General features: G+C 52.4%; 8 protein-coding genes across 8 annotated transcripts; 3 read left to right on the plus strand and 5 right to left on the minus strand.

The window, feature by feature from the left end:
• Positions 1-163: 163 nt before the first annotated feature.
• On the minus strand, positions 164-3154 carry QC762_212040 (uncharacterized protein; the record flags this gene model as incomplete). Its single annotated transcript, XM_062888100.1, has 2 exons — positions 2219-3154; positions 164-2158 (listed from the first exon to the last, which is right to left on the minus strand). The coding sequence occupies exons 1-2, from the start codon at positions 2468-2470 to the stop codon at positions 164-166; spliced, it is 2247 nt and encodes a 748-aa protein (XP_062746302.1). The 5' UTR covers positions 2471-3154.
• Positions 2847-5309, plus strand: PSD1 (phosphatidylserine decarboxylase 1). The gene is made up of 2 exons (XM_062888101.1): positions 2847-3779; positions 3852-5309. The coding sequence occupies exons 1-2, from the start codon at positions 3382-3384 to the stop codon at positions 5086-5088; spliced, it is 1635 nt and encodes a 544-aa protein (XP_062746303.1). The 5' UTR covers positions 2847-3381; the 3' UTR covers positions 5089-5309.
• A 14-nt stretch (positions 5310-5323) lies between these two features.
• Positions 5324-7081, minus strand: FRM2 (type II nitroreductase). Its single transcript, XM_062888102.1, has 2 exons — positions 5868-7081; positions 5324-5806 (listed from the first exon to the last, which is right to left on the minus strand). The coding sequence occupies exons 1-2, from the start codon at positions 6353-6355 to the stop codon at positions 5554-5556; spliced, it is 741 nt and encodes a 246-aa protein (XP_062746304.1). The 5' UTR covers positions 6356-7081; the 3' UTR covers positions 5324-5553.
• An 810-nt stretch (positions 7082-7891) lies between these two features.
• On the minus strand, positions 7892-9739 carry QC762_212070 (uncharacterized protein; the record flags this gene model as incomplete). The annotated part of the gene is made up of 1 exon (XM_062888103.1): positions 7892-9739. One exon carries the CDS (start codon positions 9737-9739, stop codon positions 7892-7894), a length of 1848 nt encoding a protein of 615 aa, XP_062746305.1.
• Positions 9740-12306: 2567 nt separating this feature from the next.
• QC762_212080 (uncharacterized protein) lies at positions 12307-16179 on the minus strand. The gene is made up of 7 exons (XM_062888104.1): positions 14806-16179; positions 14164-14742; positions 13964-14110; positions 13638-13895; positions 13547-13587; positions 13348-13490; positions 12307-13292 (listed from the first exon to the last, which is right to left on the minus strand). Exons 1-7 carry the CDS (start codon positions 14897-14899, stop codon positions 12980-12982), a joined length of 1575 nt encoding a protein of 524 aa, XP_062746306.1. The 5' UTR covers positions 14900-16179; the 3' UTR covers positions 12307-12979.
• A 590-nt stretch (positions 16180-16769) lies between these two features.
• QC762_212090 (uncharacterized protein) lies at positions 16770-18770 on the plus strand (the record flags this gene model as incomplete). Its single annotated transcript, XM_062888105.1, has 1 exon — positions 16770-18770. The coding sequence occupies one exon, from the start codon at positions 16770-16772 to the stop codon at positions 18768-18770; it is 2001 nt and encodes a 666-aa protein (XP_062746307.1).
• A 2811-nt stretch (positions 18771-21581) lies between these two features.
• On the minus strand, positions 21582-24418 carry NOP1_1 (Small subunit processome complex component). Its single transcript, XM_062888106.1, has 6 exons — positions 23394-24418; positions 23072-23162; positions 22790-23015; positions 22505-22711; positions 22163-22448; positions 21582-22097 (listed from the first exon to the last, which is right to left on the minus strand). The coding sequence occupies exons 1-6, from the start codon at positions 23485-23487 to the stop codon at positions 22033-22035; spliced, it is 969 nt and encodes a 322-aa protein (XP_062746308.1). The 5' UTR covers positions 23488-24418; the 3' UTR covers positions 21582-22032.
• Positions 23373-25432, plus strand: RPL17B (60S ribosomal protein L17B). Its single transcript, XM_062888107.1, is given in 5 exon segments — positions 23373-24010; positions 24210-24423; positions 24596-24783; positions 24859-25292; positions 25309-25432. The coding sequence occupies 4 exon segments, from the start codon at positions 24008-24010 to the stop codon at positions 25009-25011; spliced, it is 558 nt and encodes a 185-aa protein (XP_062746309.1). The 5' UTR covers positions 23373-24007; the 3' UTR covers positions 25012-25292; positions 25309-25432.
• The last annotated feature ends 39 nt before the right edge of the window (positions 25433-25471 follow it).

Consider the following 25471-nt stretch of genomic DNA (forward strand, 5'->3'; position numbering starts at 1 on the left):
AGAACAAGGCTGTGGCCTAGGTACCGGTGCTGTTACCAAATTTTGGCGTAGCCTATAGAGGATGCTCTTCCAACCACAGATTTCGCTTGGGAAAAAAAGCCCAAGGCTTCCTGAAAAGCACGTCAACACAAAGCAGCCCCAACGGCCGGTCAGTCTCCGAATTTTATACCTCCACCAAAGGAGCCTGAGCCTGAGGCTGGGGCTGTACTGGAGACTCCTCTTGCTGCCCATGGTCCGCTCCATCTTCATGTCCTGGTTGCTGCCCTTCCGTCTGGGCCTCCTGGGCTGCTCGAGCAGCGGCCCTCTCCCGTTCGGCAGCCTCTTCAGCAGCTCTCCTCTCCTCCCTTTCCCGCGCCTCCAGTTGCTGAATATGTCTCTCTGCAACCCCTGGCGCCAAACTGGCCAGAAGCAAGATACCTGCTCTCTCTAGCCACCTGGCCTGGTTTTGTAGCCAATTTCCATTAGCATTCCGTCTCTGCGCTACCAACCGCCGCGCAGTCTCCGCCGGATCGGGGTTGCCAACCTGAGCAGCCCCTGCTGGTGCGTTCTGTGCTGGTCTCTGTTGATTCTGATGTTCCGGATTGGGGATCAGGTTCTCAATATGCTCTCTGATGGGCTGAAACACTTCGTTGACCAAGGCGTTCAAAATCCCTGTATGGAACGCCAGGAGGATCAGGGACACTATACTCAACGACAGCCACCGTTCCCATGAGGGGTTGCTGTAGGAGAACCAAAAGGCAAAAGCGGCCAGACGAATGATGAGCCACACGGTGGGCCAGGCAGCCACCACCCACCCTCCAGGGTTGCCCTGATGTCCAAACTGTGGAGGCCGGACAAGAGGAGGGTTAGCTGGAGCTGCCACTTGGGCCTGCTGAACCCGATGCCGAAGGCCGTCGACAGGATGAGCCTGGAAACCTGCTTGGGCTTGTCCCTGCTGGGGTTGTACCGGCCCGTGAGCTGCTGCATTTGGGTTTGGCCAGAGAGGCGGTGGCACCGGTCCGGGTTGCGGCTGCTGGAAAGCCAATGGCATGGGGCTCGGTTGAAAAGGTGGCAGGTACATGGCTGGCGGGGGATAGAATGGAGGTGGGTAGAAAAGAGGGGCTGCCATAGGAGGTATGCCGAAACCCATGGGCTGGTAGACGTGCTGTGGTGGCCTCACAGGTAAAGCATGTGGCTGCCGCGAGGTGTACAGATCTAGAGGACTGTTTACCAGTAACGCACGAGGACCAGCCTGGTCGTACAAAATATGAACCTCGAGATCATCCAAGGCCCGAGCTTGGGACTGTCCCTGTTGGCCCTGGGGTTGTGATTGAGATTGACCCTGTGGTGCTACCTGCCGCTGCAGCGGCGGAATACCATAGGCAGCATGTCTGGTGTGGGGATCTGGGGTCGCAGAACGACTGGCATGTCTGGATACACCGGGAAAGAGAGGCGTAGTCACCCCAGGTTGAATTGGCTGAATAGGCCCATTGGAATTCGCAAGATTAGCCGCCATGTTTGCTAAGGATGCGCCAGATGCACTTCTTTGCATCGCATCAGTGATGGTTTGCGAGGCCCTAGCGGCGTCATCACCATGGATCCAGTCACGAGTCTGGTTCGCAGAAGATGGGCGTTGACTTCCAGGGTTGGATGTAGGGCCGCCCGCTCCTGGAGCAGAGCCAGCGGCTGGCGCAACGACCTCGTTCTGAACAGTGATGCGTACTTGTTGTCCGTTGGGCCCAACCATATCCCGCGTCAAGGCATGCGCCGGGTGCTCAGCCCCCATGACCGGGCCGTGGTGGACGCCATCGAGAGGCGGAATACCATATCCAAAGTGTCGTTGAGTATTCATATGCGCTACTTGCCGCTGAAAGGCCTCCCGCTGAAGGTGAGCACCCCACTGAACCATATCTTGGTGTTGTAGGTGATGGACCATTGGCTGTGGAGGCGGGATAAAGCCGGCGGCTGCCACACGGATTCCATGCTGAGGGTGAAACTGGATATGTGGCTGGCGGCCAAATGGAGGTTGCGCATGGTTGTTGGGAGGGGCATTCGCATTGCCAGGCGCAGGGCTCTGGCCACGGTTCGGTGTTGCGAGCTGGGGGGTGTTGCCAGACGGCTGGTTGACAACATCTCTGATCACCATATGAAGAGATTGTTGGTCGCCGCTTGATCGGATCTAAGCAACAGTATTAGCACACCAAGTCGAGAGAAAGCGACACAGTAACGTTACACTTACCACCTGTTCTGTAAAGACATCCAGCAATGTGTCGGTATCGCGCTGCAACAGATGGCCGCGGTAGATGAATCTGATTTGCTCGTCGGATGGTCGTGAGGGGAGTCCCTCTCGAACTTTGGCCTTGAGCTGGCGCAAAGTGGTAGCAGCTGGTGTTCGGGCGAAGCTTAGTAAAGTGCCGCTTGGCTGGATGAGGTTGAGGTTAACGACCAAGGGCGCATCCTCCTGTGGAGCGGCGACCTGCTCGTCCGCCATGTTTGCTGCTAGTATCTGTTGGTCAAGATGATGAGTGGGCAATGGCGACGAGACTGGAGAGAAAAGGTGGGCGGCGCTGTCAATTATTCATGGAAGTCAAGAAAGACGCATGCCAGGCACGGACAGTCTGGGGCGCTCGGAGCGTCGATGTTGATGTGGGTGAGGGTGAGGTGGGCGCAAGCAAACAAGGGAGAGTCAGTCGGTCACGTCGCGGAGAAAAAAGGAGAGACCACGTTGTTGGAAAAGAAGGGAGCAAAATCGAACTTGTTGCGCATCCTATTGATGTGGAGAGGTAAAGTGTTATGTCTGAAATAAAAAAAAGTCCGCTCTTCGCATTGAAGAGAGAGAGCTGTTGTTGAGCACCACCCACACTCACTGCCTTGCTCTTGCTCGGTCAGCTTCCAAATTCCACGCTGTCATTCAAGATGGAGGGTGGCCCCAGGTATCGGTACCCGACCCCACGCTGGGTGGCCCCCTGTACACAGGAAATCAGCGGAATCACATGTGATTAATCAAACTATTCTGTAAAAAATAGGGGATACATGTACCCACCACACGCGACCAATGGTGCCCCCCCAAACGGCGCCTTGCCATCCCGGGATAACGGCTCTGGGCGGGAAACACCGTCGCATCCACTGGTTCGCTCTCTCTTTCAGTCTGAAAAGCAAGCTGCGTCATGAGAGTGACGGCTTGAGCTAATCGTGCAGCTGTGCCGCCTTTGCGACCGGTTTATTTCTTGTGTGACTGACTTTTGCGACTTTGCGGTATATCAACGGCCTGAGATTCCCCGCGCCTGCCCCCAGAGCCGCTGCTATTTTTTTTTTGCAGGCAGGCCAACGATGCAGGTTCGTCAACATACACCGCCTTGCTCCCCTGGTTACGGATGAGAAAAAGTTATTAAAAGGGGCAACATGGCGTTTCCTCAGATTGGCCCTGCTTCGATCTCTGTCGGGTTACCTGTAGCTGGGTTGGCTCGCACCACACTCCTTCGACGCTCTCAGCGCCTCTCTCACCACCACCTCTCGCAAGCCGCCACTCGTTGGGCACACTCGACACATCGATACGGCCGCCAGCAGCAGCGCCTCTTCGGCCAACGCTCCTTCTCTCAGCAGTCCCACCGGCCCAAGGCCGACTCCAAAGTGAACGACTCCAAGATTCGGTGGTATCCCATTCCCGTCGGCCTCGGCGTCGGCTTCCTGGGTCTGGTTCAGTTCTACAAGGTCTACTCGCGGGAGAAAGAACCTCAAGAAAATGGCGAACCAGAGAAGAAGCCAAAAAAGAGGCCACGGGTGAGGCCCGATGGACCTTGGTACGATATTTCACTCCAGATACATACTTGATCTTGAGGCACGATGACAGAGGACTGACACATGGTTTCCAGGCAGGTGCAAATCATGTCGACTCTGCCATTGAAGGCCATGTCTCGGCTTTGGGGCAAGTTCAATGAGCTCGTCATTCCATACCACCTCCGTTCTCCTGGTTTCCGGCTGTACTCTTGGTTCTTTGGTGTCAACATGGACGAGATCGAGGAACCGGATATTCGCAATTTCCCCAACCTGGCCGCCTTTTTCTACCGTACCCTGAAGCCCGGTGCCCGACCCCTAGATCCGAACCCGAACGCTCTCTTGTCTCCCGCGGATGGTCGAGTTCTGCAGTACGGTCAGATCGAAGGCGGCGATATCGAACAGGTCAAGGGAATGACATATACCATCGATGCTCTCCTCGGTCAAAACAGCCCCTCGCCAAGTCTCTCCAGCAGCCAAGCCTCTCTCGAAAAGCTCATCAAGCCCGCCGCCCAGCGTGAACTCGAAGGCGACGAAGAACTGGTCAAGAGGGACGAAGAATTCGCCTCGGTTAACGGTATCTCGTACACCCTCCCCGATCTCCTGTCCGGCAACAAGAAGAAGAGAAAGAGCGACAGCTTCGACCAGCCCAAGGACGAATCCGTCACTCCCTCTGCCACCTCCGTCTCTGAAGTCCGCGCCGAGCTCGAGAAGGGCGAGAAGGCCTGGTACGATTATCTCACCCCCGGCAGCCGTCACGTCCTCTACTACGCCGTCATCTACCTCGCCCCCGGGGATTACCACCGCTTCCACTCACCCACCAACTGGGTCGTTGAGAGGAGACGCCACTTTGCCGGAGAACTCTACAGCGTGTCCCCGTATCTTCAGCGCACCATGCCCGGTTTGTTCACTCTCAACGAGCGTGTCGTTCTCCTTGGTCGCTGGCGCTGGGGTTTCTTCAGCTACGTCCCCGTCGGTGCCACCAACGTCGGTTCTATCAAGATCAACTTTGACAGGGAGCTCCGCACCAACAGCCTGACGACGGACACCGAGGCCGACAGGGCGGCCGAGGAGGCTGCTCAGCGCGGTGAGCCGTACCTTGGTTACGCCGAGGCCACGTACGAGGCTGCCAGCCAAGTCCTGAGGGGCCACGCGCTGCGCAGGGGTGAGGAGATGGGCGGTTTCCAACTCGGCAGCACGATTGTTCTCGTCTTTGAGGCACCTGCTTCGGAGCACGATCCCGAGACTGGCAAGCACACCAGGGGGTGGTCGTGGAATGTTGAAAAGGGGCAGAGAGTCAAGGTTGGGCAGTCTTTGGGGCAGGTTGATATGTAAAAGTTGGTATCCAAAACGTCGGGGGAAAGAGGGGGGTTGTATATACCAAAGAGGGATTCGAAAATGTTTTTCAACTTTAATCGTGGGTAGATATTTGTGTTTTAATGCGGCAATCAACTTGTTCGTTTATTCATAGTTTTGGGAGTCAGTTCCTATTCTAGCATGTTGGGTGTGGTTGGAAAAGTTGATAGAAGTTTTGAAAGTGTTGTTAAGATCTTGAAAATGCATCATCTATGATGCTCTACAGGTATATGTACATCTTCTCTCTAGGTTTCATTCCAGTCGTCTGTATTCGCCATCATTGAATAAAAGGGGGTATTTCGTATTCTCTTAAACTTCTGAAAAAAAAAAAAAACAACTGTTTCAACGCCTGCTCATGATGTCTTCCACGCCTTGCTCTCAATGCCTGCTTATATTGTGCTTTGCAGTCCATTTCACGTTGTTGCTGGACCTGCTCCCAGCTCTCTAAGCAGAACCAAAAACCCTGTACTTTTGCTCCAAAGGCCCAAAGGTCTTCTCGCCTGGCTCACCGGCCTTGCCGCCAAAGACGAGCTGAGCGGAGAGCTTCCACGTCGACGGGACGGACCACTCCTGCTGGACCTTCTGGTCGACGAGGGGGTTGTAGTGCTGGAGGTTGGCGCCCAGGCCTTCGGCTTCGAGGGCGGTCCAGACTGCGAACTGGAGCATGGCGCTTGAGTGGCCGGCCCAGGGGTCGAAACTGTTTTTATACGTTAGCAAAAATTTCATATGGGGGGGTTGGATGGGAAAAGGGGACATACCGATCAGCATAAAGGGCAAACTTTTCCTGCATGCCCTTGACGACGTCCTGGTCCTCAAAGAACAAAACAGTGCCTGCGCCGGCCTTGAACCCGGCCATGCGGGCGGCCGTCGAGGCGAAGTTCTCCTCGGGGACGATGGACTTGAGGATGGCGGTGGTGATGTCCCAGAACTTGTCGTGCTCGGCGCCGAGGAGGACGACGACGCGGTTGGATTGGGAGTTGAAGGAAGAGGGGACGTGGAGGAGGGATTCCTTTACGATTTCTTGGACGCGGTCGGTAGAGATGGGGAGGGTCTTGTTGAGGGCGTAGATTGTGCGGCGGGCTTTGATGTGGGAGAGGAAGCCGTCAGCGCCCTGGACGGCGGGGGTGGTTTTGCTGGAGGAAAACATCTTGGGGGTAGTAATTGGTGTGGTGATAGGACGGGGAGTAGCAACTTTATAGGTGGTGTTTTTGAGGAGTGTGCGAAGCGGGTGGGCGAATCTCTGCATAGGAGCGGAAGACAAGATGGGATGATGGGTTGGTTGGTGATGAGATGAACTTATAGATAGATGTCAAAAAGGTGGGAAGGACCCCTTATATGTATCTACCTTCCTATGTCTGTCCTCTTTCCCTACGGACAGCAAAAGACGGGGTTCTACCCGGCAGAATTCGAGACCGACACCTTCCCCCCAACCCCCATCATGGAAGGAACCCTGGAGCATTTCCGCCGAGAGACCTCGAAAGATTCCATGAGTATCTCAAACCATCGCCAGACTCCACTTGGTACGTACGGATGGAGTTTTCTGCTTGCAAGCGGCTCACTCATCGAGTTGTCATCCATTTCAGCTACCAAATCTGTAATCCACTATTCATATCGTCTTCTCGCTTGCTCGCGCGCGGTATTCCGATCTGTCCTGTATATAATACAATTACAACTTACATCATTGATTATACATAAGCTTAGTACTCGTTCGACCGTTGGAGTTTGCATGTCGCCCAGCTCCCTAACCAATGACAAGTAATCATACAGCCGAATTGGGGAAGTTGGCTGAAAACCAGTTCGTGGCTTCGGCACCAACGACAGCACGCCGCTGGGCTTTGAAAGCGCATTTCAAATGCTGACAAAATCCCGCTAAGACCACACCCCCACTTCTTTATCTATTGGGTAGCCGGACAGGGGGTGGGATCTGATCCATTGCTTGCTCGGCAGTCCCCGAGGTGCCAACCCCACCACGTGCCGTTGATGGAGGGGAGGGTTGAATCCTTGAACTGCCTGATTCAGTATTTATAAAGATACAAATGCCCCCCGTATGAGAAAGTATCAGGGGCATGGTGTCACAAGGCCTGACGGTTGCGCCATCTGGGATGTCTCTTGGGTGAATAGACCATGCACACCTAATGTCACACCGTGGCCTTGAGAAACCAGCCTCAAATAGCCAAGAGATACATCGATCAATGATTTCGATGTCATGGGAAGAAACCTCTGCTGCTAGATTACAACATATACAGTCCTCCATACATTCAGTGTCCGTCATTTCAAGACTCAAAGCTGTTCTTCTCACCCCCTCAACATCACATTCCCCCCTCTGCTGTGCAATGTTACACACCTCCACCAAGTCCCCGATGATCCCTCAACTGCAAATGCCGAGCAAAACAACCATTCTATAAAGATAGATTAAACATGTATATACATCAAGAGTCAGACCTATCCTTCATGTGCCCGTCATCCTCCTAACACCCGCCCATACCCTTCATATACCCTCCATGTTATATAGTTATTGTTGTTGTGTGTGCGCTTGTGTATTTATCTTTTCTCTAGCAGACCAAAGCAAACCCCCAAAGAAAATCTTTACCATGGCTTCGAGCCCCAAAAAGTCTGGTATAAAAATCTCAAACATCTTTATGCGCCCACCAGCCAAAGCAATGAGAAAAGCAAGAACGTGATACAAAACTCCCGTCAAATGCATGAAACGATACCGAAAGGGAGGATAAGAAACGTGAAGCCAAAGAAAATTTTGTCAAAAGACTACAAATCCTGAACCACCTCACCAAGTCTCGGCAATGTACTGGCCCGTCTCCTTTTTCAAGTTCCAAAACTGCTGAGCCTCGTCATGCTCCAGGTTGCCCTTCTCCATGGCAACCTCGACAAGCGCCTTCTCAACACCCTCGCCCATGCCCCTGCTGCTTCCGCAGACAAAGACTCTGCCGTCGACAGCGTTGATGATGTACCAGACAAGGTCAGCCTGGGCCTTGACCTCCTCCTGGACATATCTTCCTGGGCCCCTGCGGCTCTGGACAACCTTCTTGACTTCATCCTCATGGACACCCCACTCGCCACTGTACAGCTCGTCCACCAGCGAATCACGGACACCCTGGAGCACCCAGACCTTGTTCGCACAGTTGGCCGTCTTGAGACGCCGCTGGACGAAGCCTCTGAACGGAGCAATACCGACGCCAGCCCCAATAAGAAGCATCGGTCCGTCCGAGACGAACTGCTTGGCAAGCGGGTTGGCCATCAAACCCTTGAACATGGGGATATAAAACTCTGGGTCTTTCTCCCCCTTCTCTTGAGCCTCGATGAACTTCAAAGCCTGTCTCTGAAAGAAACCCGAGCCAATACCCGTCCGACTCCCATTGCGCCAGTCCTCCGCCTCATGAACGGTGACGGCAATCTCAATCAACCGATGCTGCTTCCCATCGCGTGTCAGGAACGACTCATGAGGGTCGTTCGACAACGAGTAGAAGCGGGGCATAAGTGGCTGCAGGACGGATAGGAGAAGATCAAGCGGTGGCTTGGCGTTAGGGAAGGCGTGCAGCAGTTGGATCAAACTGATGTGTGGACCGGTTCGGAAGTCGCAGAAGACGCCCTGACCCTCGGCGGAGCAGAGGTACCGTAAGATCTTGCGCTCAGTTGCGTCAGTGGTGTGCTCAGCAAGCACACGGAGAATTTGCTTCGTTGGTGGGTATGACTGGACATCGGAGCACCACGTTAGAAGATCGCGGCGGGTGGTGACAATCTCACGAGCCTGGTCGGCGCCCCAAACGGTTGGCCAACGGCCCTTGGTCGTCCGGAGGAGCACAGGCTTGTCGCGAAGAAATCGGGGGACCAGGAGCAAGTCGAGGATCTCCTGCACTATAGAAGCCTCGTTGGGCGCAGACACGCCGATTGCGCCACCGACTTTGAAGTCAACATCCTCACCCTCTGGATAGTTGGTGACATCAAGGTCGAAGTGGAAGGTGCGCTTCTCAGCACCAGGCTTGGTCAACTCGCGAGTGTTGTGAATGCGCGCGGGGAACACATGGTGCGGCGGGTGTGGTTGCACAAATTTGGGAGGTTGTATTTGTGTGTCGAGCCTCTCCAATGTCAAGTCATGGAGTGTCTTTTCGATGCCGGCCACTGACGAAGTGGTGTCACTCTCCGTGCCGAACGGCACAGCAGGCTCGGATGGCGATGGAACATTGGAGGGCCGGCGAACGGGTTGCAGGAAAGCCGTTTGCTCGGGAACATCGCACACTCCGCTGAGGGTGGTAGGAATCTTGTCAATCTTGAGGTTCAAAGAACGGTATGCGTCATTATCGGGAAGCTCGATCGCCTCGTACTCCACGTTGTTGTCTTTTTTCGGGGCACCACCAAGACAGCAGCCTCCGCCGCAGCATCGCCGGATCAATTGCGTTGTCGTCTCACCGGTTATGCGTTGCACATCTTCCGGGCTCTTGGCGATCAGGCGTGTGGACGCCCGCCGGCGACGTGGGACCGGTTTTGTTGGCTCTTCAATCTCCTGTTCGTCAGAGCTCGAGTATGTAAGTGACGGTGTGGCCGATTCGGGCTGGGGCTCCTCAGGAATGCTCGCAGCCGCACGCTGGGCAAGAAGAAGGTCTGTCTGCGCCGTCATTTTGGATGTGGTTGAAGCCCTCAGCTGCCTCGGAGAGTTGTGGCGATGGGTAGATAATATAGGTAGACGGGAGATGAGCGAACAGGTCGGAGCAAGTGCTGAAGATAGGGGAAGGTGAATTCGTCTCTGTCAAAGGCCCAGGCGCATGACCGAAATTTGCAGAAAATCGAGATGGAATTCCGAAGGTGATGTGGGCCGAGGTCAAGTTACGGTAATGCTGTATGGATGGTATGACTTGAGTCGAAGGCTTGCCTCGCCGTATAACAATTTGGTGGTCGCTATGGGTATGGCACAAAAAGGTCTGTAGGAGGGAAAAAAGGGGGGACACAGCTGGGCCACTGGGAGGCTGGCGATCTTTATCACCGTCCTGCTCTTGTCATTGTGCAGCGAGTGCAGCAGATGGCCAAGTCATTGAGGTCAGCTCACAGCCAAGATACGCTACTTTGACTTCCAAGCCCCAGCCTCTGGGGGGCAAGCGGGACCGGACACAGTGCGCGTGACTTTTGTCCTGTCCCGTCCCGAAGAAAATCAATGTGTGGGCCTTTTGCCGTGTTTCTCCGGACATACCAACATCTGATATCGAGATATTCACCAGGGCATTTGAACACATATCTGTTGTTTACTCTCTTATATACCTGTGATAGACACTCATACGGCTGGAACTGCAAGCCTGAATAACACGTCTGCAACACAAGAGCCTCGCCCTTCTTGATGCGCCCGGTGAGGCTCCCCATGCTCCCGGCTCAATGGGCATTTTCCCATTCCCTCGGCACGTGCTCAATTCAACACTTTCTTCCCCTGAGCGCCAGCCCTGTCTGTCTCCGAGCAGTGCCAATCCGTCAGAATCACCCGGGGCTGCCGGGGGAGGATCGGTAGCCCTCACGGCAATGAGCCCAGCTCAATCTCACATGGTCTCATCACCATTCCACCCTCCCATTCACTGACCGCGCCGTGTAGCACAAAACTTCCGGTTTTCCCAACAACCATGTTGAAAACCAGCGGTACCTGCATGGGCTTATATCTCTGATTCAACCAGCATCCGTGGACATCCGAGATGTCCTAGGAGAAACAGCAGCAACTTGTCTCCATCGCCACCCCCTTTCTGATCTCCTCCCTCCAAAAAAGCCAAGCCACCAATCCCTCTTTCCCCAGAAAAAGCTCTCGACATGAAGCATGCATCTCGCCGCCGGTGCCTACTTTCTCCGAACTCGGCCAGGCCTTCACCAGCAAAAAGATAGGAGAATGCACAGTGTTGCCACTTACTGTGTGGATACCACAAATGACGGCAAGCAAGGATAATCTAATCAATCAACGATTATCAATCGGCCCCACAAATTACGATTTCAGTGCGCAGCACACAGCGCGCGAGGCGTGCCCCTTTTGCGCGCCGCCGCCGTGATGACCGAAAAAAAGCCAATCCCAATCTTTGGGGTGATGTTTTTGATCAGGCAGATTGATAATGATTTGTGTTGAGATTAGATCAGCCTGCCTCCTGCGACCCGAGATCTGATAAAACTGAAAGGGCTGGATTAATGACACTAGTGGGGTGACTAACGCTTTACAACTCATGGTCATCGTTTTGAATACACACAGATGATTCACCACGGTTGATGCAAACTCTGGAGAAACAACCCTTTCCAGTGGGGGTAATTGGGAGTGAGGTGGCTCAGCCTCAACTATTCTCCTCTCACAGCGGCGAAAGGTTTCTTGTTGTTCCAGACCTTGTCCCTCAAAAGCCGGGGCACCCCTCACTGCCGGCGTAGTCGGCGGCAAGCAGCGGCTGCCGTTCGGGTCAATGTTTCGGTGCCCGCTTGAGAACCAAAAACCCCCCACAAATGTGAGCGGAAACATCACGCCTTCTTGGGGGTTTAGTTTTGGAGATGTATCCTGATTCCAAGAAGCCAACCCGACAATAAACCAAAGCTCGGTTGGTACCGCCTAAAGGGCTCAAATCCCACGCAGTTAGTTATGATATGCAAATGCGGGATTTTTATCTAGCTGGTGCCTGCCGCGCGCCATTATTAGATTGATCAGATTGGGTCTCTTGTCAACGCCGCCCTTTGTGCTCTTCGGGATTGTATGTAGGGCAGTTGTGCAAGCAGCTTGATGAATTGCACAATCTAGGTCTCCTCTTTTGAAATCTTGGCATATATGACAGATCAAGGAGGCATGGGTTGCTTCGACTAGCTCAACCGTCATCCATTTGCATAATGTAGTGTGGTCGATGTCATCTGATCGAAGCCGGGTGGTCACCGGCCGCCGTTCGGCGTGGCGTCAACCTGGGATCCGATCGGGATCGGGATCGGAGCCGAAACGGCAACGACATCCGACCTCCGCCCCGGTTAGGGAAGCTTATCTCCGTGATGGTTTCGTTGTGGCTTTAGTGTATCATGGATATATAATAATGCGATTCCCTATAGTTCCGTTGACAACGACTCAACATGATCTGGACTTCGTAGTTACCCGGAGATGCCTAGAGAACTCTTCGAGGAGGGAACGTAATCATCATCATTCAAGCTAGCAAGTAATCGTGATAACCCTGTCCTAAACAACACACTGCCTAGCAGCACAAGATCTCTTGTCTTGGTTTTGCCCGTTTCGAAAGAATAACCAAGACAAAAACCTGCTCATCAATCCCATCCGCCTTTTCCACTGGATCAACATTTTCCAATCTGTTCAACACGATACCCAATCCTTGAAGTCATAGCCAAAAAAAGAAAAACGTTATAAATCAGCAACATGAAACGAAGATCATAAACATCATATTCTCATCATCGCCTTCCCCAAAACGATCCTGCCATTGCTGTTGCCAGAGCTGCAGTTGTTATTTGAAGAAGAAATGGTCATAAATCGTGAAATAGCCGCAGCTGGCTGAACATCGATGGCGTCAGCCAGAAAATAAAGAAACGTATATTCGGATACTGAGAAGAGTTGTGAAAAACGTAGATAAATTGGTCTCGAGACTGGTGACGGCGAAAATAAGGAGCTGCTGGCTGGTTGACTACTAGCAGCGATCGTAAAAAAACGTTAGAGGCATGTCTGCCCAAGTTCTTGACGACGACCGTCATAAAGTATCAAATAATGTAAATGAAGAAAAAAAAGAAAAAACCATAGGAAAACCCCGGGAACGCAAGATACGCTTATCAGTAACCCTGCCCGCTGTATAAAAAAAAAATAAAAAAAGCTTAGCTTAGTTAAAGTATCCAAGAAATAGGAAAAAGAAAACCGGATTCGACCGTGCTAACGGTTCTTGTTTTGCCAACAGTAGTCAACAGCAGGTGTGACGATGTTGTGGAAGTCGGAGGTGGCAATACGGCCAATGAAGAACACTCTGTAGTTATGCTCGATCGTGACAAGCTTCGCATAATTCACGCGCGACTCCTTGTCGAGCTTCTCGGTTCGTTCTGTGAGCTCGAGCCGCACAGGTTCGAAACCCAAGTCTGGCTCGCCCGGCATCATGCGTGGTCTTGTACCAGAGGCATAGACGATCCCATGCTTGCGGGGCTTCACGCCCTTTTTGGTGCAGGCTTGATGACCATATGTCAGAATAGGCCTGTTGCTCCGGTCAGTTCATAGGACTTCAAGACAGAGCTCAGGGTATCATTTACACGCAAGTAGAATGACCTTCGTCGGTAGCGACAACAATGAACCGACGAAAGCTTTCATGAAACTTCTGGCCTCGTTGCATGTAGGATCGCAGGGTCGCGTTCATACCGCTCCCGAGAGGTTCAGACCAGTAGATTTTAAAGACCTTAACATCCAGTCATGTTAGCCAAGAAAATTCAATCTCTATTGAGAGCCACCTACTTCTCCCGGTTGGAATCTTGACGAGTGTTCGACCACGAAGCCTGTCAACAGTTAACAACAGATCGGGAATTCCAGGGAGGTTGTACATTACTGCTCCAAATGTCATTTTGTTGCGATGAATGTGAAGTACCATAGCCTCTATCGCTGACTCGTTGGTTGATGGTATTCCCATACGAGTAAGGGGTCTGCACCATCGGAGACAGAGCTCTTGGTGTCTGCTGCCCAGGATCGTCTTGAAATTGATATGCGGACTGGTCATATCCAGTAACCATTGAAGCTGGTCCAGGCACCATGCCAGTTCCGTACCCATCATCTTCCTCATAGGCCTCGGGAATAGTAGAGTACTCCTCTATTTCTCGTCAGCAACAGCAGCATTATATCGAAAGCTTTTTGGACTATCGGTCAATGTTTTCATACCTGGCGGTTGAATCACAGTCGCAGTGTCCTCTTCAACTTCACCTTCTATAGGGCCAGGCTCTGAAAACACGGCTGCCCTTGGATCAAGAGTGACAGTGCTGCCTGAGTAATAGCTGGACTCTGCGGGATTGGGTGCAACTTGGGTTCCTGTTCAGAATCAGCAATTGTCCCGATAAATCATTTGGAAGAACTTGAGGTACCTTGATCGTCGAATTCACTTGCAACACTTGCATCCGTACCATCTGCAAGATCAGTTCCATACTCGGATGCAACAGATGAGGTTTCATCGTAGGATGAAGTAGGCTTCGTTGGTTCGTAGAACGGCTCACCGGGCCCAAATGACTGGGGTTGGGCTGGCGGCAGATCATCAGCTTGAGGTTTTCCCCTGTTCCGAGGTCTCCTTGACGAGGAGCTTTTCCCTTTGGATGGTCTGTATCCAGAAGACTGGTCGTAAGATTTCCCATTTGGCCTGGTCGAGTACCCATCGTAACCTTGTGCAGATGGCGCTCCATATCCCTGAGTTTGGTCACTATAAACTATGTTCTGCCCAGGGCTCGGTGGAATACCCGACAGCCCGAAGCTCGTGGAACCAGTCGGGGCACTAAACGTATAAGAGTCATCATATGCCGAACCATCTTGGACACCCGGCGTATCAAGATTGTACGATGTATCTGAGATGGTCACATTGGACATCGAGCTCGCGAGATTATCAACACCATCAGCGCGAGGAGCTTGCTGCTCACTGCCTGGCGGGTAGCTGTAGTCATATTCCCAATCACCTGCACCATGTCAATATGACGTTCGCATCGTCCGAAAAGAATATTTGGGGAAGATATCGGTACCTCTGTGGTTCCGTCTGGCCCTAAAATATCGGTTGTTCTGCTCATCATGTTCCCACTTGGACCATGCCCCTTGGTTTCGTCGACTGGAACTCATGGTGCATGCATTTTTGGAAAACGTAACAAAATATTGGTGAACTCAACAATCCCGATAGACGGGATGGTGTTATGAGGGAGCGTATTCGTGGGTAAAATGAAAACCAGAGCAAAAAACGATATACCAAACGGCCAACGGCAAGAGATCCAGAACCTCCTCTAGCACGCAGCGGAGTTGCTATTCCAGGATGATGTCCTGCCTTTATACTGAGATTCTCTTTGCCACAATGCAGAGCCGCAAGTGTAGCTAGAGGCCTAGGAGTTGGGGAGTGGAATGTCTAGTTGTCGAGTGGTGCTCTGGGCCTCTTCGTAGATTAAATGCAATTGTAATTGGCGGAGGTGAGAGCTCGTGACACACGGCCCGGGATCCCATTCGCGGCGTAGGCCGACCCTATTGTCGCCGGATGAATGGCCTCTTGAAAGAGGGAAGGGTAAGTGTGGGTCGTTGGATGAACAGAAGAGGCCAAAGAAAGTTGCAGCAAGAGGAGAGGCGGTGACCAGTGGTCGACACGACGACGGAGCCCAAAGGCTGGAGTCGACAACAGCCGCAAGACTGGGAAAACAACGAGCTCAAAGCTGAGGAGTCAAGACGGCGGGCTGCTGCAGTGTCTCGACGCGAGGTGGCTGCGTGTGGGTATTCTTATCAGGCCGTGAATGACCAATGTCGACGAATCCCGAGCCACCTTGAGCGGAGCTTGATGTGGTTCTTGGACCAGTCGCGAAGACCTGTTGGAGATGTTGCCCAATGATCACGATATTCTCCTGATGAGAACGAGGGAGTTGAAAACAAAAAGGATGAATACATTAGGCAGCTACACATGAGCTGGGAGACGGCAAGTGGGTTCTTTCTATACCGCGCTTTTGGCGCGATGCTCTCATACGTTGCCTCTTTTCATTTTTCATCTGCTCCTTCCACAGCTGAATTTCCATTTCCCAGTTTGGGATTCTCTGCATACGCAGTCATGCCGGCGGATTTGGTGAAGGAGGGGTCGAGAGTGCTAGCGCCGGTGCTCCACCGCAGGGTCGAGATGCCCCACTGTGGAAATGTATGTATGCGTGATCCGGGGTACAGGAAATGGGATTTCCAAAACCTCTCTTCAAGAGAATATAAGAACTCTGCCGTGACATGTCGCACGTCTCAGAATATTAGATCAGACGGGTTATCCAAGGGCAGGTCTTCATGTTAAATAGACTCGCCAGGGTGTTCCTCCTCAACATCGTTAGGCTGTCAGAAACCCCCATGAAGTGCGGCCAGGACCGTCCCGTTTATTCCAAGCTTCCCCATTCGAGATGAGTTGGACCCACAAGGCTGGGAACAACTGAGAAGATGGGTTGAAGGCCCTTTCCTTATTTCTAATCGCCTTTGCGAACCCAACCAAACTGCATACCCTTCGTGCCTTCCAAGGTTGACCGATACAGTTGGAAGGAAGATGTTTCATTCCGCTTGAACCAACCACGAAGGCTGCCTCCATTGCATGCCCGATAGTAGAGCAGGCATTCACTTGGACACTGGGGGGCTGCCCGGCACAGATTGGGGCACTGGGCAGTAGGTTCTCGCACAAACGAAGAAGCCCTGTTTTACCAACCGCCGCAACAGTACCTAATTCTATCAGCAAACGCGTTCCATCTCACCCACGGACTCCCTTTGGGCATTTCCCCACTCATCTCCTGCCTTGGCTTACCTTTGATGGCACTTCGTCTTTTGTCTGTTCCTTGTGTATACGGCATCATTCAAACAAGCCCTCTGCTCTTTCCTGGAGAATCGGGCTAAATCTATCGCACCATCTGTCTGTCCGCCCTCGCGCAGCATCATCCAATGGCCCCAAGCCATTGGAGATGCTGTTCGAGACCGACGTGCTGTCTTCATCACCATGACATCCACCACATTACCACCAACCAACCCCAACACCCAAAACAATTTTCCACTGAGAACTGGCTCCTTAAACGCTCAAACCACCGCACTACCTTTGACCCGCAAACCTACACCACTCTCGTCGCCAGCTACGCCTCGCTTCAACCATGCTGTGTCGCCGGCATTCAAACGGTCTGTTGAGAGGCCAGCTGCCCTCAATGCCTTGTCCACGACGAATGGGTCACCGCTTAACCTACGCAATGCTTCTGTTCACACACCTCCTGACGATGATTCGGCCTCTTGGACTGGAGATAGTACAGCAAGCAGTGGTGATGACGATTTGTCCTCACCCCCTCCTCCACCCCCTCCTCCACCACCCCCTCCACGAGCTTTAAAGCCCGAGATTGTCCATCCAGTTCCACCAACCAACCTGCTGCCCGTTGGCCAAATTTGGGCAGCACAGGCTGCGCCTGCCATAGCACCGGCTGTTCATGCTCCAATCCGACCACATCCTCTTGACATCGACGGTTCGGAGTCGGAATTTAGCGATTCGGACGAGGCGTCCACAAGTCGATATCATGATCGGCTGCGCCGGGATCTGGGGGCTGCGGTCGAGGGCAAGCAACGCGACCTCCGCCAGCTAAGATCGCAGATGTCTACCAAGCTTGACGAAATGCTTGACGCCATACGCAGGTTGACGACCTTGGAAAATGAGGCCATGAAGCTTTTGAAGCCGGACCAAGGGGGTGTTCAAAAGTTTCGTCAACTACAAAAAACCCAGATGGAACTCCTCTCGACATTCAAAGCAATGAGGAGTGATTTCGAAGAAGATGAGTCTCAGTTGCAGAGCTTGGAGAGTGATCTGGTCAGGGCTGCACGACCAGCTCCATTCTCAGCCAGGCCTAATGCCGTAGGTCTGCCGGGGATGGATTCAGTCATGCAACAGTCCATTATTGGAGCGAAAGAGGAGGTGCCAGAGATCTTGTTGGGCATTTCGGGAGAACGCTACGACGATATACACCCTCGGTATCAAGATCTTTTGGACAAAGTTGGAGATCGCGAACTTGCCCGAGAACATTGTGAGGAAATCAGGTACCGCCGCGAGGATATCATCTACGAACTTGAGATCAAACTTCACCGGAAGAGGATGCAAGAGAACCCGGGCAACTCGATCAGCGAGGAGGAGCTAGCGGAAATGAAGACATCGCTCGAAAGCATCCCAACAAATCCTGGAGAATTTCAGGCTCGATTTGGACTCCCCGCTAATGAGGAGGATCTCAACTTTCTCGAAGACTACGACCGCCAACTGCAACGAGCGCAAAGGAGGTTTGACAGGGCAGAACAGGAAGTTCACCGGCTGCGAGAATGGTGCATCAACAATAAGGCGATGCGTCAAAATGCCTCTTATAACGAGTTATTAACAATCTACCTGGGGACCGACCAGCCACCGCTTCCCCCGGATGACGGGAATATGCCCATTGAATTCGTCCCGCGAACCGGTCACAGCAAGCTTGCCCATGATCGGTTTCCTATTCTCATGTCGAATCCATCGCATGTCCTGGACGAATTATCGGAACAAGCGGCTCTGAACAAGGCGATGGCACTTCCAGCAGACTCCTCGGAGAGTGCTCAGCGGAGGGCTGAGTGCATGAAGGAGTTAGGAATCACCAAGCTGCTTCAGAACGCCAAGAATACCCCTGACCTGATCAATCGATGGCTACTTCACCGCCTCCGCACATGTCCTATGGAAATAGAGCTCATGCTTACTGTATTTGAGACGAGCTGCAAGGTTGTCAACTTGCGGAGATGGCAGGAGGAGGTGTTGTTTTACTGGCCAAGAGACGAGGCAGCCAAGAAGTCACCGCTGGAATTTGAAGGACCTCGAACACCGGTGGATGAGATATATCTTGGAGAGCAGGACTTTTCACGAATCAACTCTGACATTCACAAGAGTCAGCAGGCGGACGAGGGGGGTCAACACAGCTCAAGGAGATCGAGTGGAAGTGAGAGTGATGGATGAGTCTGTCCTAATGAGTCCTTGTCGGTTTTTTTCACGTTGATCTTGGGTATAATCACACCAAAACGCATGTTGTTGGTCAACATGTTGAAACTGCAATGATTTTTTAGTGTGATCACGGCTTGGTTGGATGGTTGGGGGGGCTACGTTTGTGACTTTTGACCAAAGGGATTACTTGGTACATGTTTTTGGTGCATTGGCTTGGATTTGTTCTATACCCCTCGGTTTATTCGCAAACGATATGAATGTATGATGATTCTGCTTTCTGTCGTCGGGGCCTTCATCTTCGACAGCTGTGTTGCACAACCTGTGTCGTAGACCGGCAGGCCGTTGTACAGAAACGATATCTGGGGCACGCGCACAGTTACCCTTCCTGCAATGTTACCAAACTTCGCTGCCGTAGGTGGTCAACAAGGCAGCAAGGTCAGACCTGCAGAGAACGACACTAATGTATGCAGATAGCATTCGATGTCACTCATCGCTCTGCCGGGACAGACCACTGCTTCAGATCTTGAGGTGGGATGTAGCTCGAAGCTCGGCACGGCAGCCCTATCAAGCAACTCTGACCCCCCGAGATTTGTCAATCATTCGACTGAGTGGCACCTAAATGCTATCGGAAGCTGCCCCGAAAGAAGCTGGTCAGAAAATGAAGCCCTTCGGGTCAACGACATCCCACACGGTCTTGGCTTACAGCCTTACTTGTCGAATCCAAGGCACGGTAATCCATGGGTACCTAGGAGTCGAGCGGGAGGGAATCACACACCCGACAACAGAGGCCAATAATTTTCAAATCTCATAGCCTTGCCTATTTCATCCCAAACTTTTGGCACACCATCTTTCAAGAGTGGTATGCAACTAACCTTTTCCCACACCATTTTTGCTTTACTATCTCGAGACAGGTATGACTCAATAGCGAGATCTCACTCTCCTATCATATAGGCCAGTGATATTGCTCTTCACACACCGCAAGTTGGTCGAGCGGTGGGGGAGTAAGGCTGCGGTCCGACGTGGTTCGAATCCTAAAGGATTTTTGCCCGCAAGTAGGAAAGCGGCGCCCGCTTGCCCCGTGCGAGATGAATTGAGGAGTGGTAGGTGCATGACGATGGCAGTGGTGGTGGTGGTTGTCTCACAGTCCACGGGACGAATGTGGTGTGGGTGGTGTCGGATTGCTTTGCCCCGCGAGAGCTATCAAAGCTCATCCGAGCTCGAGTTTCACAGCCTGCTGAAGTACCAGGCCAGTTACTAGGCCCTGTATAACCTCGACATCGGCGCGTACGTTACCGAGCCTCGCAGGTGAAGATCATAGCCAGGCAGACAAGTTTCAAGCCCCCAAATGCACGGGATGACAGACCAGACTCTCTGCCATAGTCATGTAACCAGAGCCTTAGAGCCTTGGATAATCCTCATCACTTGGACAGGATCCTCAGTTGTGTGGGATCATCAACCACCTCCAAGTCAACCCCTCGCCCGCTCAGCCGGGCAACACGCCCACAACCCATATCCAGCATCTTTCTTTTTTCAGCCACGATATAGTTTACCCCTGAATGACGCCCAGATCGCCAATTCAGGACATCCACTCACAAGCCCACCGAAGGTCAGCACAGAAACGGGGATATGAGTTATCATGTACTTGTATCCCTGTTTTCCCATGCTTTCCGTCCCAAGCTGTCGGATCACTCGGCTGGGGCCGCCTCACTTTCTTTCTTTGACTTTTTGCAGGTGGGCCAAAATACGCAGGTGAGATCTCTAAGTCTTGACAGCAGTTTTGGCTCCGGCTCCGGGTTGGCTATGGAAAGTAGACCTGCGGTGTGGTCAGACAAACAATACACCTAGTATACTCCTCTTCGATCGGTATCACGTACTTCTCTACTGAGGTTAGATTCTGGTGTCATATCACTTCATGTTCACGTTATACCATCTCATTGAGTGAATTTTCAAGAATTGGCAGACTGTCTATTTTACAATTACCCCTTTTGGTCGGGTACACTCCGTATTTGAGCATTACTTTCCAAACGGGCAACATTAGAAGTGCAGGTCGGGGGCTCAACAACATGCCAAAAATGCAAGATGAGGCTCATAAACGAACTAAAAGGGAAAGGGGCAGTTCGAGGCTCTAATGTGAGTAGGAGAAAACTTTATTTTGATGTCTTTAGGGTGTGGTTTCTGTAAGGGAGAAGTGCATATTTTCCGGATAGGCGGGCTGTTCTACAGTCAACTGCCGCGGTGAAAAAGATTTATTCGAGAAAATGTACCGTTCAAGGTAGACTTTGATATATTCATCAAAAATGTACTCAGTTCAAACAGAATAGGTATGTAAATATTGGGAATTGACGTTGATGCCAAATGTTACAGTAGGCTATTTCCACTCCGATGTTCTTTCCAACCACCAACCGGAACCTGGGTTATATGACACGACAAATGATATATACTCGCAGAGACTAGCTCGAGACATTTCAACTACGCCTTTCAAGTTTAGAGACCCCACAAGGTGGAGACTGTGAAGTACTGGATCTTGCTGGGTGAACGTCCTCTTTGGCCGGCGGTAGCTGCGTCGTCATCTTGGTGATGTGCCAAGGACAATATAGGAGATTTGACGTTTCAAGAACGGTATCACGAGAATCAAAAGTATCTATGCACACTCTAACTACACATGAACATACTCATCGCGGGATTGACTACCTACGCGGCTTGCGTTATGGGATGATAAAAAAAAGACCTAGTGTAAAGTTGAGATCAAGACACATGAGATGAATTCCCTAGAGAACTACCATGCATGCAGACACACATATGTACACCAACAGGTCAAGGACTAAACCATCAATCTATGCTGTAAAATCACATCAGGTATCTCTCTATCTCCTTCATGCTCTGCGATGTCATCAGATCAGACCCCCGACTGTACATCTCGCATACCCCTCATCCACAGCCTCTTCCCGCGGCCAACACAAAACAGATGCATATCTGCACCTCGCAGTTACTGACGCTTGTAGCCTATCCCCAAACACATCGCCAGAACTGGATAGAGTGACCGTGTCGATATGTGAGACATTGGGTATTACCAGCGAGTGTGGACTGACGCTTGATGTCGCTTTCCCCCCACTCCGTCGTTTATTTTACGCAAACATGCTGTCAAAAAACCAAAATACCCTATAAACGCCATGCGCCGCCCCAGACACACGAAAGCCAACCATCCAGGTGAACACCGAGCAATGTCAGAACGCCCTGAACAGAGCAGTAAATGATCCCACGATCCAACTTTTTACGCTTATTCCTGGTACTCCTTTTGGAGGTAGACGCACGATACCATGGCGTGATCACGCTCATAGGGTTCTGAGTATGATAGTTAGCATCTAGATCATTGTATTTCAAGACAAATCATCTGTCGTGGGACTTACCAAGAGTAAGTTGCTCCTTGGGAACAAACTTGTCCTCACGGAGCTTCTGGACTTCGCTGGCAAACACTTGCTCAGGGGGCGCTGTGCTGTCAATGCAGGACGCCTTGATGGAGATGAGAAGACCACCACCCTGCTTCAGGAACAACTTGGCGTTGATACCGACAATTCTGGCCTGATCGGGCTGGGCAACATCGGCGAAGATGACATCGACCATCGGCAAAAGCATGCGGTAGGCCATGGGCTTCCGGGCGTCCTCAACGATGGGAATGACGTTTGTGCGGCGGGTCTAGTGTAGAGTCAGTATTTCGCGGTTTTGCAATCGAATGACGGGCTTCAACGTACAGCCATGTTGATAAGATCTCTGCCAGAGCGGTGAGAGAACTCAACTGCGTAGACGGAACCGGTAGGGCCGACGATATCGGCAACGTGGGAAACGGAGGTACCGGACGCAGCACCGAGGTAGAGGACCTTGGAACCGGGCTTCATGTAGATGGTCTCGAGACCACCGAGGATACCGGCAGCCAACTTGGAACGGAAAGGATTCCAGATCTGAAGTCCATGTTGTTAGCGCATGTTCATGGAAAACGCTGATAGCCAAGACTAGCACTCTACGACTGAAAAACTTACGCGGTACTCGGTCTTGGTGGCATTGCCCTCGTCGTTCTTGCCAGTCTCAACAGAGATTCTCTTCTCGCCGTAGACAGACTCGCCAGGTACAAGGTTGGCAGTGGCGAGCAAATCCTCCTTTCCACCGCGGGCAACGAAGACGCCCTTGTGACGATGGGGCTCGACGATGACCTTCTTGCCGCCAGCAGCACCACCGGCACCACCACCGCGACCACCACCGCGGCCACTGTTGAATTGGTTAGCATCTGCCATAGTGGCTCGTAGATCGACATTCAAACGTACCCACGACCACCACGGGCAGGACCGCCACGGCCACCGCCGCGAGGACCACCGCGGGCACCACCACGGGCACCACCACGACCGCCGAAACCGGCTATGTATTCAGTCAGCAAATGTCATTGGAAATGTTGAGGCGAGAGAAGACAGCAAAGTAGCAGGCCGGAGGAGAGGCGCAGGAGATCGCAAACTTTGGAGGGAAGCGAAGATCGAAAACTTCATTCGCAATCCTCGGCGCGCAGAATCTGAGCGCTCGCATCGTTCAAAAGCAAAGCCATCGCAATCCAATGCCGTCAATTGATACCAGAAAAGAGAATCTAGGACTTACCACCACCGCGGCCACCACCGCGTCCACCACGGTCACCACCACGGAAGTTGCCTCCCCCGCGACCACCGCCTCTTCCACCGCGCTCAAAGCCCATTATGACGGTTGGTTATGTCTGTAATCGGATATAAGATCGTCGTGGGTATGTCTGTCGACGCCGAATCAGATGTGTTGCGCAAAGAGTTGTTGAGGACACAATGGGTTGATTTGCGCGGCTCTGTCGAGATGCTCAAAGAGCTTGTTGGAGCTGGATGCAAAATTTCCTAACACCCCAGAAAAAATGAGTGGAGCACCGATCAACTTTTTGTCGCCTCGGTGGTGGATTCTTCCGACATTCTGAGTGGCTGGGCATCTTGCTGTGAATCTGGTAGAGGTCCGTGCGGTATTGTTATCATCTTATCGGCTTGGTGGGGCTGCAAGTGGGAAAGTTTTCTGCACTTGCCAGCCGCCAAGATTTCCTTCTGCCTCAGGCCAACACCGCTCCCGCACAAGCCAATCGAACACCACCCACCGAGCCCTAATCGCGAAATTGAATTTGGCTCCAAAATTTGGTAACCGTCATTCCTTGAACATCACCAAATTCGGCCGATCTCGCCTCTAATCGACAAGCAGTCAAGATGGTGAGTAGCCCTTACGAAATCAATTCCCGAAGTCATTTTCGAGCGCCGTTCGAAGCCCCCGTCGAAATTTAGCTGCTGGACCTTTGCGGAATTCCGTCCGGGATGGAGGATGGAGCTATTGCGGAAACCGACGAGGGGGAGGGAAATGTTGAAGCTATCGCCAGGAACCATGCTGACCATGGATTTATCACGACATTAGGTTCGGTACGCTGCGACTGAGATTTCCCCGGTGAAGTCCGCCCGCTCCCGCGGCTCTTACCTCCGTGTTTCTTTCAAGAACACCCGCGAGACTGCCCAGGCCATCAACGGCTGGAAGCTCCAGCGCGCCCAGACCTTCCTCCAGAATGTCATTGACAAGAAGGAGGCCGTCCCTATGAGACGCTACTGCGGCTCCATCGGCCGTACTGCTCAAGGTACGAATAATCATCGATTTCCCGACGTAAACACATCGGAAGCTTTGGACATGGAGATTTGGGATTGGGATGGGATTGGATACCCGGAACGATTACAAGCTCCACGACTACAAGACTGGTGAAGGATGGATATGGCTATGAGAATGTTGGGCTGACTGTGATGGAAATGTAGGCAAGCAGTTCGGTGTCACCCGTGCCCGCTGGCCCGCCAAGTCCGCCGAGTTCCTCCTCGGTCTCCTCAAGAACGCTGAGTCCAACGCCGACTCCAAGGGTCTTGACACTGGCAACCTCGTTGTCAAGCACATCCAGGTCAACCAGGCCCCCAAGCAGCGCCGCCGCACATACCGCGCCCACGGCCGCGTACGTATCTTCGAATCCGAGAACATTTCCAGCGGGGAGTGAGAGGGGAGGGACACACAGGCTAACATATGGCAGATCAACCCCTACATGTCCAACCCCTGCCACATCGAGCTTATCCTCACCGAGGCTGAGGAGACCGTCGCCAAGTCCGAGGCCGTTGTCCGTGAGGAGCATCTTAACAGCAGACAGCGTGGCGTTCGCGTCCGCCAGGCCCTCACTGCCGCCTAAACGGTTGGCCGTGTGGTGATGTTCGGGACGTCGGGGTATCTTTTGACTAGGGCTTGATTTTTCCGGAAACGGTGTACTGCGAGCATGGCATTCTTTCGGGTCAGGGCTACGACTCCAGAGGAAAAAGGAGTCGGTCACGAATACTCAATAAAAACAATTGAGAAACCATGAACGCGGGAAACGGGGTTATAAAAGGCGCAAACCGAATTTTATTTGCTTGACTCGACTCTCGGCCGAGGCTGCCTTGCCCGTTTGATAGCTGAAGATACCCAGCGTCTCAGTCATCTTGCGTCTCAGTCATCTTGCGTCTCTCATCCGTGTGAAGCGACTATGCATGCCGTGGTGCTGTGGAGGGCAGTTTGGGGCTGTAGTGATACCATAGGGTGATTCCTAACCATTGAGCTTGTCGAACATATCTGAGTCTTGTCGCGTATTGATGATTATGGTCTTGTGACACCGG

Source organism: Podospora pseudocomata (assembly GCF_035222375.1).
Source record: "Podospora pseudocomata strain CBS 415.72m chromosome 2 map unlocalized CBS415.72m_2.2, whole genome shotgun sequence".
Classification (NCBI taxonomy): domain Eukaryota; kingdom Fungi; phylum Ascomycota; class Sordariomycetes; order Sordariales; family Podosporaceae; genus Podospora; species Podospora pseudocomata.